This window comes from Oncorhynchus masou, chromosome 10, assembly GCF_036934945.1.
Source record: "Oncorhynchus masou masou isolate Uvic2021 chromosome 10, UVic_Omas_1.1, whole genome shotgun sequence".
In the NCBI taxonomy this organism is placed as follows: Eukaryota; Metazoa; Chordata; class Actinopteri; order Salmoniformes; family Salmonidae; genus Oncorhynchus; species Oncorhynchus masou.
The window spans coordinates 4,201,595-4,220,590 of NC_088221.1; the positions used below are offsets into that span (position 1 = coordinate 4,201,595).

Here is an 18,996-nt window from a genome sequence, read left to right on the forward strand (position 1 = left end):
TTTCCAACCTTGTTGAGGATGCCTTGGGATCAGGCTCAAAAAGCCACAAATTTGCCCAGATGGCCACCAATTTTTTGGTGTGTGTGTGTTCCCAAACAAGGTCTAGTTGTGCTCTCAAGCGGCTGATGTTGGTGGGATTTGGAGGATGATGGAGGCAACAGGGGAAAGAGCCTCAGATCCACAAAGTCCCTGTTGGCATGACTGCCATAATCCATCTCCATCCAAAAGCCCTTGCTTGGAAGTGTACTTCGCCAGACTGCCAAGAACCTTGCCGTCATCCAGGCTAAGGTGGCGAGACACGGTAGTGATGACACCACAGGCCTTGTTGATCTCTACACCAGACAGGATGCTCTTGCCAGCATACTTGGGGTCCAACATATACGCTGCGGCGTGTATGGGCTTCAGGCAGAAGTCTTCACACTTTTTGATGTATTTCGGAACTGATGTTTCCTCTGCTTGGAGCAATAGTGAAGTGGGCAGGGCAGTACGGATTTCTTCTCTTACATCTGCAAGCAGAGTCTGAACATCAGACAGGATGCCATTGTCTCCCTCAATCTGTGCAATGGCTACTGCTGTAGGTTTCAGGAGTTTCAGACTGCTTATCACTCTCTCCCAAAATACATCATCCAGGAGGACCCACTTGATGGGGTTGTCCATATCGGCAGACTGTGATATGGCCATTTCTTGAAGAGACTCCTTCTCCTCCAGGAGACTGTCAAACATGATAACAACACCACCCCAACTGGTGTTGCTGGGCATTTTCAATGCTGTGCGCTTATTCTTCTCACTTTGCTTGGTGAGGTAGATTGCTGCAATAACTTGATGACCCTTCACATAACTAACCATTTCATTGGCTCTCCTGTAGAGTTTATCCATTGTTTTCAATGCCATGATGTCCTTGAGGAGTAGATTCAAGGCATGAGCAGCACAGCCAATGGGTGTGATGTGAGGGTAGGACTCCTCCACTTTAGACCAAGCAGCCTTCATGTTCACAGCATTGTTTATCACCAGTGCAAATACCTTCTGTGGTCCAAGGTCATTAATGACTGCCTTCAGCTCATCTGCAATGTAGAGACTGGTGTGTCTGTTATCCCTTGTGTCTGTGCTCTTTTAGAATACTGGTTGAGTGGTGGAGATGATGTAGTTAATTATTCCTTGCCCACAAACATTCGACCACCAATCAGAGATGATTGCAATACAGTCTGCTTTCTCTGATTTTCTTGACCTTCACTTGAACTCTGTATCCAGAAAATGAGTAGATAAAGCATGTCTGGCTGGAGGGGTGTATGCTGGGCAAAGAACATTCAGAAATCTCTTCCAATACACATTGCCTGTGAGCATCAGAGATGAACCAGCATACACAGCTAGAGCCAGACATTCATCTGCATTTCATCAGCATTGAGTCAAAAGAAACGTCTGATTCCAGGAGGACCATGAGCTGTTGCTATCGATAAGGTGTCTGATTCATCATTTTCACCTCAAATAGAAGTAGAGGGACTTTTGTCAGAGGTTGCTTGTTGTAAGCACTGAGGGAAGTTTATGCACTTGGCCAGATGATTCCGCATCTTTGTTGCATTTTTCACATATGATTTGGCACAGTATTTGCAAATGTATACAGCTTTTCCTTCTATATTAGCTGCAGTGAAATGTCTCCACACATCAGATAGTGCCAGTGGCATTTTCCTGTAAAGATTATTTTAAAAATTATTTAAAAAATACTTATACAATTCCATATATAAGCAGTTAGATTAAACAACTCCTTTGTAAGATATTTTTTTTTAATTAAACATGTATGGAAACAGGTGAATTAACACTACTCAGTTAGCAGACTCAAGCAAGCTAAAACCCACATGGTAGGATACTATTTATTTACTAGTTAACAAAAAAATATTGTATGTCATATGAAATATATTCACTCCACCCAGTTATGTAATCAAAACTTACCAGAAGGCATGCAGTCCTTGGCTCAGACAGTGTAGTAGTGTGGGCTCAATAGCATATCATTAGTGTGCAAGATCTTGTCAGCTGTACATGTGATGGAAGAATGCACTGTGCATGCAGAGGGTTGCAATTCCATTCAATTGGGGATAGTTTAACCAAAATATGCCACAAGACCTAGAAATGCCTTATTCCACAGAAAAAGGTTCACTGTTATAAGCTAACTTTTTTGATAAATTTAAGCAAAATCCCAGAGATTTACCGGAAACTTTCAGACTATTGGAACCCTAATAGTTACACTAAGCGCAAACCAGAAGGGATGGCGTATCGCTGCAGAATGCTGTGGTGGCCATGCTTGTGTGACTTAAATTCTAAATAAATCACAGACAGTGTCACCAGCAAAACACCCCCACACCATCACACCACCTCCTCCATGCTTCACGGTGGGAACCACACTTGCAGAGATCATCCGTTCACCTATGTCTCACAAAGACACGGCGGTTGGAACCAAAAATCTAATTTGGACTCATCAGACCAAAGGACAGATTTTTAACCGGTCTAATGTCTATTGCTTGTTTTTCTTGGCCCAAGCAAGTCTCTTCTTATTATTGGTGTCCTTTTGGTTTCTTTGCATCAATTCGGCCATGAAGGCCCGATTCACGCCGTTTCCTCTGAACAGTTGATGTTGAGATGTGTCTGTTACTTGAACTCTGAAGCATTTATTTGGGCTGCAATCTGAGGTGCAGTTACCTCTAATGAACGTATCCTCTGCAGCAGATGTAACTCTGGGTCTTCCTTTCCTGTGGTGGTCCTCATGAGAACCAGTTTCATCATAGTGCTTGATGCACTTGAAGAACCTTTCAAAGGTCTTGAAATGTTCCGTATTGACTGACCTTCATGTCTTAAAGTAATGATGGACTGTCGTTTCTCTTGTCACATTGTCACAACACAACTGATTGGCTCAAACACATTAAGGAAAGAAAAGGAAAGGAAAGAAATGCCAAATGCTTTTGTTTTGGTTACTACACAATTCCATATCTGTTATTTCATAGTTCTGATGTCTTCACTATTATTATACAATGTCGAAAACAGTAATAAAAATAAAAACTTGAATGAGTAGTGTCATCTTTTAACTGGCACTGTACATTTCAGAGGCTGGAATATGATGCACTAAACCCGATTTAGCAAAAAAAGTGGATTTGTTTTAACCATTAGCGAGATTGTTGTACCTCTGGTCTGTGGTAACTCAGGGCAGATTTGTTAGAACCCAGTATCTGGTCCATTAATTGGAGTTCAATGTTCACATACTTGTCTCAAGCAAAATAAATCTATATATAGTTCATCCAACTTAAAATGTATATCCTTACATCTTTAAGTTGAGAGGACTTGAAGTCAAGGAGGGGACTCAACTTTGGCAAATGTGTTAAGAAAACTCAGGAATGTATGTTAGCAGAACTGTCCTGCTCCAAAGTGGAGAAATCATATTGCAGCTGGTTACCTTGATTTTTTTTAAAGTTGACTCAACTTCAAAAATGTTACTCTGCAGTTCTATTCTATTTAGGTAAATTATATTTAATTGTATACAAGTGCAAGCAATATCACAGTTTTACAAAGCAAAGCATGCCATTAATGACTATAACAACACTTTTCCTCAACAGTGCTGATCACTCAGTCGACTTTGGTAATTAAAATGTTTAACCTCAGTGTGGACTTTGGTGATATTACCAATTAATGTAGGAATGCATTTTGTAAATTCACCATCTTCTAATTGTGATACAGAGAAAGAATGCATTAGGCTGACAAGCCATGAAGACATTCTGCATCTCCAGTCAATTACACACAACCTTTTACAGACCGAATCAGCCCAGAGAATTTCATCACAAGAAAAATAGATTTGCTGAAGTAAGCATGTTATGGTGGCTGGCAATATCCCTCTAGTGGTGTGGAGGCTGTGCTTTGGCAAAGTGGGTGGGGTTATATCCTGCCTGTTTGGCCCTGTCTGGGGGGTTATCATCGGATGGGGCCACAGTGTCCCCTCCTGTCTCAACCGCCAGTATTTATGCTGCAAAAGTTTGTGTCAGGGGGCAAGGGTGTCGGAGCTCTCTCGCTCTCTCAGCCCTAGGACCATGCCTCAGGACTACCTGGCCTGATGACTCCTTGCTGTCCCTAGTCCACCTGGTCGTGCTGCTGCTCCAGTTTCAACTGTTCTGCCTTCAGCTATGGAACCCAGACCTTTTCACCTGTCCCAGACCTGCTGTTTTCAACTCTCTAGAGACAGCAGGAACGTTAAAGATACTCTGAATGATCGGCTATGAAAAGCCAACTGACATTTACTCCTGAGGTGCTGAGATGTTGCACCCTCTACAACCACTGTGATTGTTATTATTCGACCCTGCTGGTCATCTATGAACATTTGAACATCTTGGCCGTGTTCTGTTATAATCTCCACCCGGCACAGCCAGGAGAGCACTGGCCACCCCTCATAGCCTGGCTCCTCTCTAGGTTTGTTCCGAGGTTCTGGCCTTTCTAGGGAGTTTTTCCTTGCCACTTCTACACCTGCATTGCTTGCTGTTTTGGGTTTTAGGCTGAGTTTCTGTACAGCACTTTGTGACATCAGCTGATGTACATGCTCAAGTGTATGCTGACATTACCATCACTGAATTAATGGGAGTTGTAAAGAATGTCAACTTAACAGTCTTAATAACTACCATTTAATGCAGTTATGGCCTCTTCTACTCTGTCATTTCAACATAAAAGTAGTGTACATTGAAAATTTCACCAATTTCAATACAGGATTATTAATCCTATTAAAAGTTTGGAATGACTGCTTTAATAAAATATAAAAAGCCGCATATCAGTTAGGCCTACCTGTACATCACAGGAGGTTGGTGGCACCTTACTTAGGGAGGACGGGCTCGTGGTAATGGCTGGAGCTGAATGGTGGAATAGTATCAAATACATCAAATCATGGTTTCCATGTGTTTGATGCCATTCCATTTATTCCATTCCAGCCATTATTATGAGCCGCCCTCCCCTCAGCAGGGCTCCCGAGTGGCGCAGCGGTCTAAGGCACTGGAGGCATCACTACAGACCCTTGTTTGATTCTAGGCTGTATCACAACTGGACGTGATTGGGAGTCCCATAGGGCGGCGCACAATTGGCCTATCGTCGTCTGAGTTAGGGTTTGGCCGTCATTGTAAATAAGAACTTGTTCTTAACTGACTTCCGTAGCTAAATAAATCAAATAAAAAGCAGCCCCCTATGATGTACATTCAAATCTAACACAGGTAATATTGGTCATTTTTCATGTAAAAGGACTCATGAGCACCAACATATGAAGTTCATAGGAGCATGTCAAATTGGGTGTAAAATGAAAGCTAAGATTCTTGTGAAAAATTAAGGCATATACATTCTTCAACCATTTTCCATCCCAAAAATTAGGAATATCCAAAGGATTTGATTTCTAGTCAAATAGTTGGAAAAGGGGTCTTAGAAAACATCTACCGGAAAAAAAGGTTTTAGAAATACCAGAAAGAAATAGTAGAAATACATTAAAGCACAATAATGTTGAAGTAAAGATCCCTGCCAACCATTAGCAACACATATTTAGTTTAGGAAAATAATTCTGCCTTGTTTAAGAAACATTGCCTTGTGCCTTAGCATTCCATTACCAAAAATCCATGTTCTAATTTCTCTCCCTCAAAGTTGACCTAGCAATTGTTTTTACTGAAATCAATTTTGTTTATGAATTATTAAGTGATTAAAACTTTAAATTCTGTCACCAAATCAGTATTTCTGCAATTGTATTGGCTACAATGGGAAATCATAGTTGTCACAAACCACGGTTGGGTCACCTGCTACTGTCCTCCCTTCCACTGGCATACTGTTATGTTCAGATCATAACAGTTTTCTTTCTCTTTCGGTCATCTGGTGGTCAAAGAAAGTGTGTCTGAAAAAGTTGCTCTCTCTCACTCTCTGTCATTAATGTCACCTCTCCCAGCTCTTACTGTCACCTACCCATGAGCCCCCTCTCTCTCCCTCTCCCAGCTCTTACTGACACCTACCCATGAGCCCTCTCCCAGCTCTTACTGACACCTACCCATGAGCCCTCTCCCAGCTCTTACTGACACATACCCATGAGCCCTCTCCCAGCTCTTACTGACACATACCCATGACTCCCCACTCTTTCCATTTACTGTAACCAACATCCTCACTTACTGAGCCTTAATCGACATCGGACATCCATGGACGTTGAAAAGTAGTTGAAATTTGGTCAGTCCACCCTGGCCTTGATTTCAACGTCAACATACATCTGGACCGGTTTGTATCAACTTTTGATTTCAACATCCACAGACGTCTGGACCGACCTTCATTGGGCCCAAATATAGACGTCCATGACTGATTCAGATTTGGTCCGAACAGGACCAAATCTGAACCAATCATAAACGTCTATGTTTCACCAGTTTGGACAGCACAGTACAATAGAGCACAGTAGAGAAAAGTAAAGTACAGTTTGGTACATATACTGTACTGTAGAGTGGAATCGAGTTCAGTACAGTACACTTTACAGTAATGTACTGTTAAGCCAACGTTTCTTTGGAATTTAAGGTAACATACTGTACTTTTCTTTTTTACAATAACTTACCAGTAACTGGCTGCCAGTAATGTACCGTAAAATCAACAGGATTTGTTGTTGTTGTATACTACTTCATTTTACTTTCTTCCCATCTTCCTCCTCTCCCCTCTCTGTACTAATTTGTATGTTAACTTGGTTGCCTTTCCAAGGGAGGTTGAATGGGAACCAGTTCTCAAGAGCAAGAGAGAGAACCCAAATTAATTCAGAGGAAAGTGATAATGCTGCGGACGATTTTCACATTGGCTACAACATGATGATTAATATTAAAGAAACTTCGAGAGAGCCTCTCGTATGTTTACCTGTTGCATCAACCATCTGTTACAAGGCCTACTTAATGGGATCATAATCATTATATAAGAGATGTCCTAAAATGGTCACGTCAGGTTATAATAACTGACTTGTGGAGAGTCTATGCTACCATAAAAGAATGTCTCTACCCTTAAACCTAGACGTTGAAATGCTGATTCAATAATAAACCAAATAGGAACACATGCCACAGTCTTCTACTTTTATTATTCGACTCTTCACTTCTTTAAAGGATGTTTCTGTTTCTTTTAATTCTGCCAATACTATCCATACTAATTCATATAGTCTTACGTACCCTTGGTTCATATACACTTTGTCTTTATTTCTGAAGTGAGAAACTGTACTAACAAAAGGTGCAGTGTGTCTACAACACTTTTTTTCCATTGTGGGCGAAGAAAGTACTGCAGATCTACCAATTATAAACTCACAGTAATTGCTTGTTTGTGAAACCATAGCAACAAGCCATTGGTGTGTGTGCTTAGGTTATTTTTGGACAACCCTGTTGTTAGTCTAATTGTTGGAGTTCTTGTTTAAAATCTCTTCCAACCCCTTTAATTATAGACTTGTGGTCTAATGCCTGGCTTTTCTCTCCTTTGGCACAAATTGCAAGTCGAGCATGAATTAACTGCCTTATAACAAGCTAGAAATGGCTCCTTTTTCTGATACAGTATTAAACCCTGATCTGCAAAGTCAAGGATTTTGGATTTATGACTTTGGCTGTTGCACTGACACTTGCTCTGAGGTGAGAATTGCATAGAAAAGTCTTCCATCAGCAGAATCTAGGTTATTAAAATGCACATGTAATTTCACATTACACTGTGGAGTGGAAAGAATGTGCACGCGTGTCTATCTGCCTGTGTGTGCATGCTTGCGTGTGTGTGCGCGTGTGTAAATGTACAGGGAGGCGGGCCTCCCGAGTGGCACAGCGGTCGTGGTTCTCAACCTCTGCCTCATGAGTCCGTACGGGAGTTGCAGCGATGGGACAGGACTGGAACTACCAATTGGAGAAGAGGGGTAAAAAAAGGGGTAAAGGGGTAAATAAAATAAAAAGTACAGGGAGGAAGATAATATTTTACTACTCACAGGTTTATGAACCTGAGTTTGACAGTGAGGCACATCTCAACATACAACAGAGCTTATAAACTGTAATTCAGTACACGGACACAAAAACACTGCTATTCCTAAAGGCTGTTCAATATATGCTATCATCTAAAGTTAGTAATCATGGTCGAATTACCGGCCGGGGGGCCCCCATTGATTTTGTTAGTCTATCTCAATCAGAAACAGCACATTATCCTCTCTGCCCCAGGGCAAAATGAGTAGAATTACAGGAAATGTGCTCTAAAACAGCACATTTTCCTCTCTGCCCCAGGGCAAAATGAGTAGAATTACAGGAAATGTGCTCTAAAACAGCACATTTTCCTCTCTGCCCCAGGGCAAAATGAGTAGAATTACAGGAAATGTGCTCTAAAACAGCACATTTTCCTCTCCATCCCAGGGCAAAATGAGTAGAATTACAGGGAATGTGCTCTAAAACAGCACATTTTCCTCCGCCCCAGGGCAAGATGAGTAGAATTACAGGAAATGTGCTCTAAAACAGCACATTATCCTCTCCGCACCAGGGCAAAATTAGTAGAATTACAGGAAATTTGCTCTAAAACAGCACATTTTCCTCTCCACCCCAGGGCAAAATGAGTAGAATTACAGGAAATGTGCTCTAAAACAGCACATTTTCCTCTCCACCCCAGGGCAAAATGAGTAGAATTACAGGAAATGTGCTCTAAAACAGCACATTTTCCTCCGCCCCAGGGCAAGATGAGTAGAATTACAGGAAATGTGCTCTAAAGCAGCACATAATCCTCTCCACCCCAGGGCAAAATGAGTAGAATTACAGGAAATGTGCTCTAAAACAGCACATTTTCCTCTCCACCCCAGGGCAAAATGAGTAGAATTACAGGAAATGTGCTCTAAAACAGCACATTTTCCTCCGCCCCAGGGCAAGATGAGTAGAATTACAAGAAATGTGCTCTAAAACAGCACATTTTCCTCCGCCCCAGGGCAAGATGAGTAGAATTACAGGAAATGTGCTCTAAAACAGCACATAATCCTCTCCGCACCAGGGCAAAATTAGTAGAATTACAGGAAATTTGCTCTAAAACAGCACATTTTCCTCTCTGTCCCAGGGCAAAATGAGTAGATTTGCAGCAAACTTCCTTTAAAACTGCAACATTTTCTCTACGCCCCATGGCAAAATGTGCAGAATAGCACAAAATTAACTCAAACTATTTGTGGCCCCCACCCCCATGAAAGTTGACCATCCCTGGTCTCTACCAACTAGAGAACCACCTTGACTTTCTCTGATTGAAGTCCAATAACAGTACAGTTCATCTAGTTAATATAGTTATTCATTATTTGAATGTGTTCGTTTAGTTTTGTTGCTCGCTGAGATTGTATGGTTAGGTATATGAAATAAAGCTCTTTGTTTTGGACCAGCGACTCTACTCCTGACTCTCTCCTACCTCTGGTCCAGGCACATCTCAACCTACAGCAGAACGTATTAAAATATCATTCAGTACACCGACACAAAACCCCTGCTATTTCTAAAGGCTGTTCAAGGTCCTATCATTTCAGACATCTTCACTCTCTACTTTCTGGCATTTATAACTGAATCCAGGTTCTCTCTCTATACATAAAAACAATGCATTTACACAACAGTCAATGAACCCAAGCAATTCTAGTAAGCAAGTGATGTCTACATTCAATACAAAACCTAGCTGTCAGTCGATTGATACTGAATACTCATTGTCCATATAATATTACTAAGTATGATAGCTCTGCGCGCGTGTGTATGTGGGTGTGTGCATGTGAGTACAGAAAATGCAGAATGGATTTTACAAGTCACCTCTTGGACTTGGCAATGTGTTTTCTAAATACCACCATTAAGTTAAAGTAAGGGGTTTCTAAAAGGTAGATTGCCAGCTGCCTGTAGCTCGCGGACTGTCAATGAGTAGATTTTACATAACAAGGGAACTCAGTAGGGGTCTCAACTTACTGTTACACGTTAGAATAGTACATTACACAAGGTTTAATTTAAAAAATCTGTACTCTTGTACAGTCAGTCACTGATAGTCACTTAGTGACTAGCGGCCAGCTATCTAAGGTTAGTAGTCAAGGTCGAGTTACCGGCCCGGGGGCCACCATTGATTTTGTTCGTATGTCTCACTAAGATATCATATTAAACTGTAAACAGTTCTCTCTACCCCAGGGCAAAATGTGTAGAATTACAGGAAATTTGCTGTAAAACAGCACATTTTCCTCCTCTCCGCCCCAGGGCAAAATTAGTAGAATTGCAGCAAGCTTTCTTTAAAACGGCAACATTTTCTCTATGCTCCATGGCAAAACGTGTAGAATAGCACGTAAAGTTGCCTATCCCTGGTCTCTACTAAATATAGAACCATTTCTCATACCTTATTGACTTTCTCCGATTGAAAAACTTTTGTTGCTTGCTGAGATTGTATGATTAGGTATGAAATAAAGCTCTTTATTTTTGGCCAGATGGGGACAACCATGATCCCCCCAAGCCTCTGTAACATACCATAGAGCTGAGCATTACCTCACAATGCACCACAAACAGTAGCCTACAGGTACACTCGAGCCTATGCACCATGCGGGGAATTTGAGTAAGCAGCCGAGCGATGGTAGCTGTACGGACAGCAGGAGGAGAGAGTGAGTGAGTAGAGAGATGGTTCCATCTACACTGTAAAACAGATGTTTCTAACTGTGCTGACAAATGTTGTTGGAAATCTCATTGTTACTACAGGGACCGCTGTGCATCTTGCTGCCTTTTTAAGTCTTGCGCTATGTAGACTAGGGAATAGGGTGCCATTTGGGACGGAGAGGGTCTCTCAGTCTTCACTGCTGTTTTTGGGGCCGTAATTACTTTGGGAAACTTATCCCAAACCTCATAATTTGCTACCTCCAACTGTGAGATGATGGGTTCATTCAACGTATCCTGTTCCCCTGTATGGATCTTATAGCGGTGTATATGTCAGGGAGATAAATACACACACACACACACACACACACACACACACACACACACAGAGAAAGTGCTTTGAGTCACTGACACTAATTACAATGGCAAAAAAAGTAGGCAAAATCTTGACTATTCCCAAGTGTCCTCAAAGTTTCACTGTGACATGACGTAAAAGTTGTGGTCAGTAATTCAATCTTAACTGGCAGAACAGCTGCAGGGGGAGTCCAATGTTCACTGATTACACCACACTACTTCATTACTTGATTGAATTAAAGAATCATGATGTACCCACCAAGAGTGACTTAACCCCCTCTCTATGACATCAGACTGAGCATGTGTATCAGAGAGCAGCAATGCCCGTTCTACCAGACCACTAATCTGAAGGGCTAACTACAGGGGTCAGCATAGTCACTGAAGTGTGACAAGGAATGTGACAAAATCATTCCGTCAATACCATCACATGCCTTCAGTGATATCTACAAGTACATCTGGAATCGGTCTGTTTGGAGTTAGTAAAGTCAAAGATGGAAACTCTAACTTAATTTGCATCATTCTTGTCTTCGACAAGAATTCTACGCTTTAATTGCCTGTACTCTAAGACAAACCGGCACTCCTGGAATAGCTTTACACACATCCCTCTCTTCTGTATACATCTAAACACCGGTCTTTACTGAGCTTTCCATGTACCCGAAGCCAGGAAGTGTTTTGTGTTGTTTGTTTAGCTTAGAGAGAAAGTCATGGCTACCGGTACTTCATCAGTCTGTGGTAAAGTCTTCCCTTCTGTCTTGAATGTAGTCAAAATACAAAGGTTGGCCATTTCGATGCAAAGGTTGGTCAACATACACAGATTGGCTCTAAATATTTATTTACGGCTTCATTGGAAGAAGCTGCAGGTAAGAAGATAGTGTCACTACCCTGTGGTGACCTCAAGTGTGTTGTTATAGCAACACTCACAACCATTCAGCACCATGGACAGTGCCACGACCATCATTAACAATCTACACCCAACCGTTGCTAGTTAGTGCTGACCGCAGTGCAGTCCATGGTTCTGAATCAGCATCCACCGTCACGGTGGATGCTGATTCAGAACCATGGACTGCACTGCGGTCAGCACTAACTAGCAACGGTTGGGTGTAGATTCAGCACCATGAACAGCACCGCGACCAGCACTAACTAGTAGCAGTTTGACCAGCACTAACTAGACCAGCACTAACTAGTAGCATATTCAACACCACAGTTGTGGATAGTGCCACAAACCACTTGAAGATTGCTCACACCTGTGTTGTATCTATGGTGGAAGGCCCTATTCAGTAACTTTGCCAAACTCCCTATTACTCCCATACCCTTATCCCGTAAACATCATCATGTGAAGTTAAGGTAATTGAAAAAAAAAATACTGTTTGACTTTGTTATCAAAGAGTTAGCCTGGGGTATGGGCTAATGAACTATGGGTTATGTACTGGGCCCTACTTTGGTCTTCCCTCTGGTTAAGTTCAGGATTTGACGACATTAAGCTGATCTTAGATCTGTGTGGCCTGGGGTATGGGTTGAACAGACAGAAGGCAGGCAGCACTGTCACAGCTCATCACTTTTACAGTGGGTAGGGTTGCTAAAATGACAATGGAGGGCCACTGTTTATGCTGCCTTGAGGGAAATGCAATATGTTTGTGTTTCTTTCAATTCATGTCAATCATATGTGAGAAGTGAAACGAGCCAGTGATACTGTTGATGTGATGCCGACAGTTGCAGTTTCACTGCTCTCAACATCTCAGATATGGAAAGGAAACTCTTTCTACTGTTTATCAATGTCAAATAGTTTATTTTGATTGATAAGTTTGAGTACTCTGTAAAGTTACTGTGTTTGTATATTGAATCTGGCATGCATGAACTTCACAGAATACGAATAAGGTGCACCAACTAAGTAATTCAAATATTCACGCTATATTCTACAGTCATGTCACAGGACAGAAGGCTTGTGTCCCTCAGAGAAACTGTACAGAGTAATTTTCGTCCCCCGGCAAAGTGGGTTTGCTCTCACAAAACCAATCAGCTTTCCTTCATCCCCAGCAAAAAACAAAATCTGTGTTAACCTCACACCTACAGTACAGAATACGCAAACATACATCAATGCCAACAGAGCAATTTTGCCCCTGCCAGGCAGATATTAGGCAACACAAGGCTATCTGCAAGTGCCATCTGCTGGAGTTGAAGGCTCCTTTAGAAACTTCACTTTAAACATCTAGTCCATATAATGCATAGTGTGTGTGTGTGTGTGTGTGTGTGTGTGTGTGTATGAGAGAGAAAGAGAAAATAGATGGATCCATCTGCTATGCTGACAAATGCTGGAAATCTCATTGTATGTCTTACTGCCCCCTGAGATATGTCATGTAAAAAATAAAAGTATGTAGACTAGGGAATTGGGTGCCATTTTGGACGGAGGGGGTCTCTCTGTCTTCACTACTGCTTCTGGGGCCGTAATTACTTTGGGAAACTTATCCAAAACCTCATGATTTGCTACCTCCAACTGTGAGATGATGGATTCATTCAACTCATCCTGTTTGCCTGTATGGATCTTATAGCAGCTGATGTGCGCCCCTCTCATCCCAGTCTGCATCCTCAATTTAGTCTGACTGTGAGAAAAAAGGACTGATGCTTCAATGTTTACATTTCAGATAGGTTCCATGGATATGTTTTGGGGGTCAACACAGGTCTATAGCCTAGGCTTGCTTTGCTCTTTTTACTCTGGGGTCCAAAACATCAGTGTCTTTCAATTATCTAAAAAGACATTCACAGACCCAAACAGCTGTCTTTAAACAGGATTAAAATAGCTTACAGATGACCTGCTCCATATTTCAGTCCTCTGGATATAGAATAGGCTCCTGCTATTTACACAGCGACACCAGTAGCCCATACTGTACGCACCTCATCCACAGTGTACGGGTAATGCCATAAATACACAAGATAAATGTACAGTACCAGTCAAGTTTAGACACACCTACTCATTCAAGGGTTTTTATTTATTTTTACTATTTTCTACATTGTAAAATAACAGTGAAGACATCAAATGAAATAACACATATGGAATCGTGTAGTAACCAAAAAAGTGTTTAAAAAAATCTAAATATTTTATATTTGAGATTCTTCAAAGTAGCCACCCTTTGCCTTTGACTGCTTTGCACACTCTTGGCATTCTCTCAACCAGCTTCACCTGGAATGCTTTTCCAACAGTCTTGAAGGAGTTCCCACATATGCTGAGCACTTGCTAGCTGCTTTACCTTCCCTCTGCGGTCCAATTAATCCCAAACCATCTCAATTGAGTTGAGGTCGGGTGATTGTGGAGGCCAGGTCATCTGATGCAGCACTCCATCACTCTCCTTCTTGGTCAAATAACCCTTACACTGACTGGAAGTGTGTTGTGGGCCATTGTCTTGTTGAAAAACAAGTGATAGTCCCACTAAGCGCAAACCAGATGGGATGGCGTTTCACTGCAGAATGCTGTAGTAGCCATGCTGGTTAAGTGTGCCTTAACAGACAGTGTCACCAGCAAAGCACCCCCACCCCATCACGCCTCCTCCTTCATGCTTCACGGAAGAAACCACACATGCGTAGATCATCTGTTTTACCTACGCTGTCTCACAAAAACAAAACTCTCAAATTTGGACTCATCAGACCAAAGGACAGATTTCCACCGGTCTAATGTCCATTGCTCATGTTTCTTGGCCCAAGCAAGTCTCTTCTTATTATTGGTGTCCTTTAGTAGTGTTTTCTGTGCAGCAATTTGCGGTCCTGTGGCGGTCCACATGAGAGCCTGTTTCATCGTAGCGATTGATGGTTTTTGCGACTGCACTTGAAGAGGCATTACAGTATACTACCTCTTGAAGCTAGTTGAGCGAATGCCAAGTGTGCAAAGCTGTCATCAAGGCAAAGGGTGGTTACTTTGAAGAATCTGTAACACTTTTTTGGTTACTACATGATTCCACGTGTTATTTCATCATTTTATGTCTTCACTATTATTCTACAATGTAGAAAATAGTACAAATAAAGAAAAACCCTTGAATGAGTAGGGGTGTCCAAACTTTTGACTGGTACTGTATATCCGTTTTAATGAGAACCACATGACAGGACAATGGCTAAACTGCAGACTGACGGTGTAGCTGTGATCGGCTGTATGTGACGATTTGTTTATCCTCCCCAGAGTGGCATTTCTTAAAGTTTGTGTTTTTTCTGCAGCTCGTTCAATAGCCTACATTTAAAAATATTCTAGCTATTCTTTTCCATCTACAAAAAGTGATAGTTGTCTTTATTGACTTCATTATCGGACATGATGTGAATTTGACTATTAAGTGGGACTATATAATGTTTATTTCGTCGTTATTGTTGCAGTGTCGTCAGCAAGGCAAAATAGCTTCATTATGATGATCGACTATGCTGCAGTAGCCTACCAATGTCGAGGAAAGAAAAAGAAACAGTGCTGTCACGTCAACTTAAGACACAAGGTTAAACCTACAATGTAGGCTGTCTGTACAATAGTTTTCCTTGGTAACAGCCTGTTGAAAAAAACAGTTGCCCAGTGGCAAAAAAATCGCAGGTGCATTGAGAAATATCCCACTGGGAACAGACGTAAGTTCAATGTATTTTTATTTCATTTATTTTTTACATTTGGTTGTGTTGTCAACTCACCTGAATTCATGGTGAAACCATCAAAGCAAAATCACCATGACATTGGATTTCGGTTCAAAGTAAAAAATAAAAAGTTCCTTTTACATGTATGACTTTTTACTAATCCAATCAGTTTTCTACGTTGATTCAACGTCATCACATTGAATTTTGTGGTTGAAATTAAGTGGAAACTACATTGATTCAATCAGTTTTTGCCTAGTGGGATCACTTTTATGCACTGCCGTCAATAGCCAGGCAGTGGTGTATTGGGGGTATATGTATCACTATTATGATGGGATACTTCACACCAATGTGATGAGAACTGAAATCAAATGGAGATTGCTGTGAAGTGGGTATTTTTGCATTGAGAAAATATCGCATTAGCCCATGCACGCACCGCTGTTCGTCTTTTATCCAACAATGCATTCCATTCGACCAAAGGCATGTGATAATGCATCGCTAATAAATATTGCAACATGTATCGTTATGTATGTGTGGATACTGAGACAAACATAGGCTGTCTGGCTCATCCATCAAGCTCGCTGAAACATAGCGAATAGCCTATTAAATCGAGAAGCAAGTGTTGCGGTGGAAATGCTGCTGCAGCAACCCGACAAAATAAAACCTGGTTAAAAGAGAGACCGGTAGACAGACGGCTCAGTGAGCAACCTTATTAGTATGTGATCCCAATGTCCATCCAAGGTGCTAAAATATAATGTGTCTGGGCGCTATTTAAAAAGTTAGGAGATCATGCTTGGGGGTTGCTGGGTGCTTTTTCCTGTGTGTGCCGGTCTGTGCACTACGCGTCCCCATGCCAGGGCTCGCCGACAGGCTACAGCGGCTCTACAGGATAAGTTATCCCCCTCCCCTCTCCACTGCATCCACTCGCTGCACAAATAATCATTGCAGATCTATCACCCCTTAGAACCAACAAACGTGGGCTATAACACACACACACACACACACACACACACACAGTGCAGTTCACCACCTAAAAAAAGCAATGAACATCCAATGGCAAAGTGCTTACCTTCTGGGTTCTTGTTTTTCTTAAGACTCTTGCCACAAAGACACTGCAGCATATGCGTTCCTTTGCTGAAAATGTTCCAAAGAAACCACATTGATTTGGGCGAAGAGCAATCCAGTGGCTTAAACACCCAGATATAGATGAGATCCTTGCGGTTGCATAATAACACAATTGTTTCAGTTCTCCGGGACAGGGCTACCAATTGTATCATAGAAAAATAGTAAATATCCAGGTCGCATAAATGCGTTTTCATTCACCTGATGAAAATATTTCTCTATCTGTCAGACTTCGCAATAAAGGTGTTTTTTTTCTTCTTCTGGCGAATAAAGGATGCCACCTCGGAGAGTCGGTAATAGAAAATATACTCTAGAAATTGCATGTGTCGCACCGGGAGGAGACGTGCTGCCCTTAAACAAACAGAACTAACGTGAAAACAGTGAAACACGGCAGCTTTCCGAGGAGAAAACCATGCCTATTAGTTAATCACACTGATGAGAGGAAGAAGGATCTGTACAGCATCAAAAGCCAGGGAAGGATGCATCCTATGCACACGCACAGACAGCAACGATAGCCCCAATAAAACAAGACATTGCCAAATCAAGCCACTTCACTTGGTTGTGTTTCTTCTTCAAAAACCAACTGTTTGCCGAAGTCAAATTCTCACAACCCCAGTTGTCATATCTTTTGTTTTGCTCTCACTGCAACGGTAAAGCCAGGTTTGTTTCCTTTTGAAGGCTCTGGTCTGTCCTGGTGGTTTGTGTTTCTTATCTGAAGGGTGGTTCTCTCGGTTGTTTCACAAATGCACCACTGACATCTACTCCAAAAGTACGGTGCGCCTGGGGAAATATTTGCATGTATTTCGCTTCGCCTTGGATCTCTGGTTGGAAATAAACAGGGAGGAGGGGTTGCAATTGAAACATTGGCTTTCCATTACGTAGACACGTGGTTTCGGCGCCGTGATATCACGGGCGCTTTCAGGAATTATGCGAGGAGACAGAATTGTCTCTATGATTGATGGTATGTCAGTGACTTTCTAGGAGTTTATTGTTATATTAAACTGCTTTTCTGCATTGAGTTTGGACTAATTTATCGGCTAATGGCTGCATCGCAACAGTGCTACTAGACTATAGCTACTCATAGCATATCAAATATATAATATCATGCCTAATTCATATTCTACTCTGAAGCGTCGGGTTTATTAAACGGTCCCGGATTGTAGCCTGTGTGACAGGTGTTCCGGGAAGAAGTCACAGGTGCTGGTAGTGGTACTCACCCGTGATAGGCTGTCGGGGATGCTTGCGTGTTGCGCGGTGACAGGTAGTGTTCTAAGCAGAAGTGAACTACAGTATCAGCTATATCAGCTGATGTCAACATAACGACAGGTGACATGCAAAACAATGGACTCAGTGTAATAGCTTGGTTGAGGTGAGTTGCCCCCTTAATGTAAAGTGTCTGGAAAACTGCTATGAATAGGCTAAACAACAAAAGGATACTATCATTGTCTTTTAATGAAAAAAAGCAGAGGTGTGTTGCAGATCAGGCTATGTCAGTAAATAGATGACAAGATATTGCCAGTAGTTTGCTGTCAAATGAGAGTGCCTGATAATATTGTGTGAAAATAATATGGACGTTGTGATAACTATAAATAAACTAAGAGATACAAATGCCATAATAAAAATAAATCTATGACAATTTAACGTAAACTCGCCCCATTCCGTACAAATGTGCGCAACCGCAACATTCAAACGAGGCTACAAAGGAAACTAATGGGACTGTAGTGACCGTGTTCACTTCAAAATCGGGGGTGTGAACTAGGTTTCTATTCAAGCTTTGATCAACATGGTAATAGCTATATAGTATTGGAGAAAAATTGAAAAAAACTGGCCCTCCGTTACATCTTGATGTGTCATGTCGTAAGGTACAGCACGCATAAAGCAACTATTCCTGTCTTACAATCTCTCTCCACCAGGTGTAGCACTTCTCATCATTTAAAAACAAGAAATGGACAGTAAAATAAAACTGTTTACTTCTGAAGATAAGTTCAGCACCGCCCTAATAACCCAATTCAAATTCGACACAAACCTTCAAATAGGTGTGTAATGACACATTATATAAACTCTTTATAGTGTTTTATTTACATTTTAGAGGCGATAAGGTGATAAGTTGGATAGATCGAGTTAAAAAAAGCAATTTTCCCACACAGCATCTCTCCTTCTCACTATCACGCATTAGTTTCGCTTCCCCACCTGCCATTTTTAAAAAGACCCGACGGGGCTCATTGCCTGCTTGAATTATGCCGAAATGGGCAGCGTTTAGGTCATGTAATTGATTCTGTTGGAAAGGGGAGAAATTGTGCTTTACAATGGTATTGACATTAAAGTTGATCTGGAAGTA

The 18,996-nt window shown here is 41.6% G+C and overlaps 1 protein-coding gene across 1 annotated transcript in view; it reads right to left on the reverse strand.

Moving 5' to 3' along the window:
• The window catches only part of fgf14 (fibroblast growth factor 14), a 327,340-nt gene extending 309,881 nt beyond the window's left edge, over positions 1–17,459 (reverse strand). Inside the window, exon 1 of the mRNA XM_064975665.1 lies at positions 16,606–17,459. Within this exon, the coding sequence (XP_064831737.1) occupies positions 16,606–16,855 (250 nt within the window). The 5' untranslated portion in view covers positions 16,856–17,459. The remainder of the gene's footprint in view (positions 1–16,605) is intronic.
• Positions 17,460–18,996: the final 1,537 nt, after the last annotated feature.